Source organism: Budorcas taxicolor, chromosome X (genome assembly GCF_023091745.1).
Source record: "Budorcas taxicolor isolate Tak-1 chromosome X, Takin1.1, whole genome shotgun sequence".
Lineage (NCBI taxonomy): Eukaryota > Metazoa > Chordata > Mammalia > Artiodactyla > Bovidae > Budorcas > Budorcas taxicolor.
In genome coordinates this window covers 86,385,369-86,393,706 of record NC_068935.1, presented here as the reverse complement: position 1 = coordinate 86,393,706, position 8,338 = coordinate 86,385,369, and the positions used below count along the sequence as shown (strand labels likewise).

The following is an 8,338-nucleotide window of genomic DNA, read 5'->3' as shown; positions in this document are numbered from 1 at the left end:
TTCATTTAATTCTCTCAACAACCTCAGGAGATAGTTACTACCACTATCATCCTCGTTTTGCAGATGAGGAAACAGAGGCACAAAGAAATTAAGTGCCTTACACAAGGCAACCCAGCTAGTAAGTGGTAGAGATGGTATCTGAACCCAGGAGAACCTATATTCTTAATCACTACATTATCTTCCAGCCCCACCCCAAGTGATCTCATGTCCCCTGATTAGAGCTTTGAATATATGGAGGGAGTGATTGAATAGGGGGCACCTTCAAGCACTGGAAAAATGAAGAAAGCCAGACATCAGAGGTTGTTTGCATTGTTTATAGATATCATCCTTTATTATATCCACAGAAGAAAGACCAGAAAAGGAAAATAAAATCTCCATTCCTGGGAAGCTGACTCATGAAATAACTTTTTTGTTAGGTTTTGCATTCATATGACATCCCCTGAGCCATTCAGATAAATCATGGCCATAACAGTGTTGGTTCCAAGAATCCCTGGGAAATGAAGGGAGAGAGGGAGGATGAAGTGGACAGGCTGATGGGGTGACAGTGGCACTATCCCAGCTCCCCAGGGTCCAAGCCATCCCCATGAACGTACCAAGCACTCATGCCATTCTCTGAGGACACTACCTTCTTGGCACACATGATGTCATCCAGAATATGGCGGTTGAGCAGTTCTAAAGGGAAGAGGTGACAGAGTGATCTGGGGTACTAGGAACAGGGTGACAGTATATGAAGGGACCAGGGGTTCTAGGTTTCTTGGTACCTGAATATCTTCAACCACTATATTGTCTGATTCTAGATGACCTTGATTTACTTATCAGCCTGTTATGAATTACATCAACTACCATGTTGACTGGTTCTATAGAACCTTAACCCATTGACTGATCCTAGGTGATTTTGACTGTCATGTTGGCTGGTTATATATGACCTCACCCACCATATTGACTGGTCCTGGACAACCTCAGCCTCCATGTTGGCCAATTCTGTATGACTTCAACTGTCTGTCATTTTGTGTGGTTATGAATGATCTCAACTGCAGTGGATGTTGGCTTGTTAGGAAACCACTCAACTGCAAGGTTGGCCAGTCCTGGGGACTTCAAACACTATGTTGTCAGGTCCTGGATAACCTCAACACCCATTCTTACTGGCTACGAGTGACCTCAGTCTCCATGTTGAGTAGTCCTGTTCAGCTGCAGCTACCATGGTGCCTGGTCCTAAATGATCTTAACTGCTATGGTGGCTGGACGAGGACGACTTTAACTGTAATTCTGACTAGTTAATGATCTCAACCACCATGTTGACTAGTCCTGGATGACCTCAACCTTCAAGTGGACAAGTCCTGGGTAACCTCTTCTGTCACTGTGGCAGGACTTGGACAGCTTCAACCTCCATTTGGGCTGGTCCCAGATAACCTCAGTCTCCATTTTGGCCAACCCTGAACTTCAGTTTTGTCCTTAACAATACAACACTCTTGTCTGGAAAATTCTCTCCTTTCTGCACAGAGGTACCTTGTTTCTGTTCCTACAGACAGATAGCAGCTTCTTCCCTCCAGGCCTGGACAACCCCAATCCCAAATCAGAACAGTTTCCCCCTCCTGATTCCTAGTCCTAGAAAATGGCAGCCTCCATTCTAGGTGAGGGTTGGGAGCTCTGAGTCCTCCTGACCTAGACAGCACCTCAAGGCAGTCTGGGTAAGGATACAGGCTGGTTGGCATCTGCAACAGTCCAGGCAACTCTGCTCCTTTCCCTATAATTCTTCTGCTTGTTACTCAAGATTATGGCTTAGACAGTCTTGCCCTCTGCATGTTGGGGAGTGGTGCCAGGCCTCACCATGACAATCCATGTGGCAGAGGTTCTCGGTGGGTGTCACACCATTGTAACACCACCAGGCGGAATTCAGCTGAAAAATGCCATATTCACTGCTGCCATCAGGATTGTGGTTCATAAAGGAAGTGTCAAAGCCACTCTCATAGTGTGCCATGCACAGCCCTGGAGCAGGGAGGGAAAAGGTAGCAGAGAGGCATGAGTCCTGGGAAGAGGGAAGAGGGTAGGAGGAGGGAATGGGGCAGGCATGGTTTTCCTCTCAGTTGTGGGAGTGATGATCTTGGTTTGGTGGCAGTGGTGATGTTGGTGATTCTGGAAAGGTGTCAGTAATGGCAGTGGTGATGGCATTCATGGTGATTTAAGCAGTGGTGACATTGATGGTAATGATGGTGGTGTTAGTAGAGATGAGGGTAAATGGTTGGGAAGGCAATGATGATGAAACTAGAGTTAAACTACTCATAACAGTCGGAGGGTGACCAAGAGGATCATTCCCTAGCTTGGGGAGACAACAGATAGCAAGGGGGTGGGGTCTGGGTCTGAGTGTGGTGGGCAGCTCACTGCATGGGTAGGATTTGGGGCAACTGGGGTCTCACAGTCTCCAATGGTATAGCCGTTGAAGCCATTGAGGCCTGCCGCTTCCAGCTTCTTTGCCAGGTCACAGCGTTCGTAGATCTTGGCCTCCACATTGGCAGCCATGAGGATCACCACAATAGTGCCTGAGACCTGCATTATGACAGCCACAAGTCTTCCTAACTTACTCCCCTGGCTCCAGACTCACCTTGCAGTATGCAGAACTAGGGGTTACTGGAACTCTGGGCTTTATGAGCAAAGAGCTAGGTGATAGATTCTAGAACACAGAGGCCAGAGAGAGGTTTGGGCATCTCACCATCTTCCCCTGTGCCAGCTCTCTTAAAGACACACACAAAGAAAAAAGAAAGATACTGATTTATGCACAGAGGTGGAAGGAGACAGGGACAGGGAGAAACCCAGAGATGTCAGAAAGGGATGCAGGGAGAGAGGGGCTTGGAACACCCAAGGGACTGACAGGACCCAAGTGCTAGACCTCACACTCAGCACATATTCCCTGATGTTCCTTAACGCTGTCCCACTCTACTCCCACTAATCATGCTCTACCACTTGGTCACCTCCATTTCCCCCACTCCGCTGAGTAGCCGGCTCTAGTTACTGCACCATGCCTACTACTACCTCAGATTCCTCATGCCCTATAAAATATGACTACTGTGCCCTCACCCTCTGCTCCACATTACCTCCCTTTACTCATTCTCAGCACCTCCTTCACCTCTCTTCATTTAATGTGCTCTGTTCCACCCTCATTTACTGGAATCTGCCCTACATTACACCCGTTTAATCAGACTCTGCCCCACATTATATATTACATATGCATGTTCACTCTACTGCTTTTTCACCCCCATTCTCATTCTGCCTTTTATTCCCTTGTCTCCTTACACTGTCTTGTATCCACTTATATTCATTCACGCTGGGCCTTGTGTTACTGTAATTCCGTAACCCTCTACTTGCTATAACCCAAGCTCTCTCACATGCTTTCCTTCTCCACCTCCTTTCACTCCCACTCAGACTCTCATTTCCTACTTTAACCTTCACTGCCTGACACTGCATCAAATGACTCCCATCCACTCTCATGTGGCCCATCCTTCAGCTTTATTCATTGACTCTGGGTCTCATTCCCGCCTCATTCACTCTCTTTCTGCCCCTTCTTCACTTCTATTTTCCCAAGGGCTGCCCCCATATTACTTGCATTTCCTGGAACTGTATTACTCTCAAACACTAGCCCAAGTTATCCACACATACTCACTCTACGCTTGATCCCTTCTGTTCTTTCTCATTTTTCATTGCCTCTATCCTCATTGCCTCCATTTACTTACATACTGCCTCTCATTATCTCATTCATTTAAAGTCCCTCCCAATGTAACTCCTGTTTCCACTCATCACTCTTGTTCTGCTCCTGATTCATGTTGAGTTGCTCCCACTTCATCCCATAGTACCCTCATTGAGTCATACTCTGTCTCAGATATACCACTTTTTACTCACATTGGGCCTCATTTCCCCCACTTTACTCACCTTGGGCCAAGTGACCTGCACCCTCTCTCCTTTTGCTGTATAATAGCCAGTTCTTCACCTTCTTCTGCTCTTTAATTCCATCCTCTATCACTCTGACCATCTTCACCTCTATTCACATACATGCTTCAGCTCATTCACCTGGGCTGATTCTCACTGGGATCCCTACCCATTACTGGAATGCTACCCTGCATTATCCCAATCTAATCCCAGTCAGTCCAATCTAATCTAATATGCCAGTAAATTTGGAAAACTCAGCAGTGGCCACAGGACTGGAAAAGGTCACTTTTCATTCCAATCCCAAAGAAAGGCAATGCCAAAGAATGCTCAAGCTACCACACAATTGCACTCATCTCACATGCTAGTAAAGTAATGCTCAAAATTCTCCAAGCCAGACTTCAACAATACATGAATCTTGAACTTCCAGATGTTCAAGCTGGTTTTAGAAAAGGCAGAGGAACCAGAGATCAAATTGCCAACATTTGCTGGATCATCGAAAAAGCAAGAGAGTTCCAGAAAAACATCTATTTCTGCTTTACTGGATATGCCAAAGCCTTTGACTGTGTGGATCACAATAAACTGTGGAAAATTCTGAAAGAGATGGGAATACCAGATCACCTGACCTGCCACTTGAGAAATCTGTATGCAGGTCAGGAAGCAACAGTTAGAACTGGACATGGAAGAACAGACTGGTTCCAAATAGGAAAAGGAGTACGTCAAGGCTGTATATTGTCACCCTGCTTATTGAACTTCTATGCAGAGTACATCATGAGGAACGCTGGACTAGAAGAAACACAAGCTGGAATCAAGATTTCTGGGAGAAATATCAATAACCTCAGATATGCGGATGACACCACCTTTATGGCAGAAAGTGAAGAAGAACTAAAGAGCCTCTTGATGAAAGTGAAAGAAGAGAGTGAAAAAGTTGGCTTAAAGCTCAACATTCAGAAAACAAAGATCATGGCATCTGGTCCCGTCACTTCATGGCAAATAGATGGGGAAACAGTGGCCGACTTTATTTTTGAGGGCTCCAAAATCACTGCAGATGGTGACTGCAGCCATGAAATTAAAAGACGCTTACTCCTTGGAAGAAAAGTTATGAGCAACCTAGATAGCATATTCAAAAGCAGAGACATTACTTTGCCAACAAAGGTCCATCTAGTTAAGGCTATGGTTTTTCCAGTAGTCATGTATGGATGTGAGAGTTGGACTATAAAGGAAGCTGAGTGCCGAAGAATTGGTGCTTTTGAACTGTGGTGTTGGAGAAGACTCTTGAGTGTCCCTTGGACTGCAAGGAGATCCAACCAGTCCATCCTAAAGGGGATCAGTCCTGAGTGTTCATTGGAAGGACTGATGTTGAAGCTGAAACTTCAGTACTTTGCCCACCTGATGCAAAAAGCTGACTCATTTGAAAAGACCCTGATGATGGGAAAGATTGAGGGCAGGAGGAGAAGGGGAAGACAGAGGATGAGATGGTTGGATGGCATCACCGATTCAATGGACATGAGTTTGGGTAAACTCCGGGAGTTGGTGATGGACAAGGAGGCCTGGTGTGCTACGCTCCATGGGGTTGCAAAGAGTTGAACACGACTGAGCGACTGAACTCAACTGAATCCCAGTCTGCCTCTCATTCACCTCTGGCCAGTTTCCTTCCTCATAGTATCCTCACTCAAACAAACTCGACCCAATTCACTTATTTACATTCTACCACATATTCATTTCCATTTCATTTTATTCTCTCCCTTGTGCACCCCATTCTTCCTTCTGTGCCTCACATGACTTTCATTCTCTGCTACTTTTCCCCTAAATTAGCCTCTTTTTACTCATACTGTGCCCCATAGACTGTCATTCATGTATACTTCAATCCTTGGTACTCATATCAACTTGCACGCTCTTGCTTTATCAACCCCATTCACATTCACCACCTTTCATTGCCCCATTCACTCACAGTCCCTTTCCAATTTCACTTTTTGTCCCTTAGATGGTACCTCATTTTCCCATCATTTACTCAGTGTCATCCATAAATTGATTCAAATTGATTCAAAATTGAATGCATAGTCATTCCCTCATGCCCCACACTACCCACATTCACTCCACTCTACTGCTCATTCACCTCCCTGCCATCATCCTTTGTCTCTCCTCACCCTTTCATTCCCAATTTGTCCTTCATCATTATTCACCCCTCCTGCCCCCACAGGTCCCATGTGTCTCTGTTTAGTGACACATCTGTCAAGACAGAAAAGTCTGATATATTGTTCAGGATTCAGTTTGGCTGCACATACAAACACCACTCTAAATGGATGGAACAGGATGGAAAGTGATCATTCTCTTGGAGGCGGGCAGTTGAGGGCTAGAGTGGCAGCTCCAAGATCACCAAAGAGCTGGCTGCTCCTGTGCTGTACCTCTGCCAAACTCACCTGCTACCTCATGGTCCAAAATGACCACTCACAATAGCAATGGTTTTGAGAAAATGTATCTTAAGAGCAATTGTAATGACTCACCAGTGAGGCGGGGCGGGGGCTTTGAGTGAGCGTGTCACATGGTGCAGATTCTGTGGTGGGACCAGCTAGCTGTCACATTTCCACACCCCTTCACCTAGCTATCTGGTGCTTAGGCTACTGAATGAATTTGTACCCATAAGGACTGATGGTAGAGGATGCCTAGGACAGAGAGTGGGCATCCTAGCTCCATAGCAGAAAAATTGGTCTCACATAGTTTGTGGATATGCACTCTGAATCCTGGGACAGTTTCTGTAGGTCTGTATCACTAGTTCAGGGACATTTTTGGATCTGGCAGTCACTGTACTCCAAGACCCACCAACTCTGTAAGATTTTCCTCTCTATGTAGGGGTGTGTGTATGTATGTATAAGTGCAAGGTGGTAGAGACATTATGTTTACAGGCTGGAAGAGGCCAGAATAACATGGGCCCTAAAGGTCCAGATCCTCCTATTTTCCACCTTCTGATGCATTCAGAGAGTTGACAAGTTTTGTATCTAGGAGGTGCAAATCCTTAAGAGTGCAAGAGACCTGAGTTACTTCTCTGCTTTCTCTCTTTGCTTTGTCTGTTAGGAAGCTCCATATGTATTCCTAGCAAAAAAAAAAATTTGTTGCCTTGTTTTTAATTGTTCTGGAATAAGGACCCTCAGATACTTTCCAGAAGTTCTGTGGTATACCAAATAAACAAAGTATTATTGGATAGAAGTTAAAGATCTGATCTTGGGAACCTGTGTGACCTCGGGCAAGTTACTTAGTATCTCTGGGACTCAGTTTCCTCAACCGACAAGAGGGAGGACCACAGGATTGTTCACAGAAAATGGGGGAGTATCTGAGGCAGATCATATGTGCTTCACACAGTGTCTGGCACACAGGAGATAATGAGCTAGGTCTGAGCCTCCATTATCACTTACTGGGCCCATTGGCAGAAGCCTCCTCACTATTCTTCCTGTTTTCATCCTTGCCCTCTGAAATCTGTTATCCACAAAGCAGCCTGCAGGTCATCTTTTTATTTTTTCCTTCTTCTTAGTAAAAGTTTTATACAGACACATGTCTAATTTTATCTTAATCATCAGTGTGTCATCATCAGTTATATATTAGCACTTGCTATGTGCCAGGGATTGTTCTAAACTATTTACAATTAACAGTTCATTTGTCACCACAGTCTTATAGGTAAGTGCTGTCATTATCCTCATTTTATAGATGAGGAAATTAAGCCCAGAGGAGTTAAGTCCTGCCCTAGATTACGTAGCTGTTTCTATCATTTTATTTGGTTGATCGGTTCTGTTTTCTTCCCTGCTATATTCCCAATGTCTAGAACACTACCAGGCATACAGGAGGAGCTACTGCGCAGCTCATATTCTAGTGGTGCAATACAGGCAATAGAAAAAAAGAGTCAAATATACATGTATTTTAAAAGTTAATATATAATGCTAGATTGCTTCAGACTGGACTTTAAAAAATCTGACCCCCCTCCTGTTAATGGCATCCCATTATGTCCAGAAGGAAATAGGAGCTCTGTCCCTGGCAGGGGAGGCCGTAGGGCATCTGCCACCCATTCACTTCTCCCTTGCCCACAATTCCTACATTCCCAACACACTGACATTGTTTCTGTTCCTCCAATATGCCAAACCAGTCCTACTTCAGGCAGGGCCTTTGCAACAACCTCACCTTCCACCACAAAGCTCTTTGATTCAGATATTTGTGTGGCTAGCTCCTTTGATCAGCGTAACTGTAACCTCCGACAAAAGGAGATCGTTCCTGCCCATCCTGAGAAAACAGCCTCCTAGCCACTACTTAACAGATCCCCTTCATCCCGGTGTGTGTTTATGTACTAGGTCGCCGTTTATTTGTTCTTCAGCAGCTTGTTTGGCTGTACACCGTCCTTCCAACGCTAGACTGTAAACTCCCAGCCTTGGCCACTGGA

The 8,338-nt window shown here is 45.2% G+C and overlaps 1 protein-coding gene across 1 annotated transcript; it reads right to left on the bottom strand.

Annotated features, from left to right (window-relative positions):
• Positions 1-393: 393 nt before the first annotated feature.
• LOC128070582 (sperm acrosome-associated protein 5) lies at positions 394-2,550 on the bottom strand. The gene is made up of 4 exons (XM_052663873.1): positions 2,415-2,550; positions 1,828-1,986; positions 594-672; positions 394-490 (listed from the first exon to the last, which is right to left on the bottom strand). Exons 1-4 carry the CDS (start codon positions 2,548-2,550, stop codon positions 394-396), a joined length of 471 nt encoding a protein of 156 aa, XP_052519833.1.
• Positions 2,551-8,338: the final 5,788 nt, after the last annotated feature.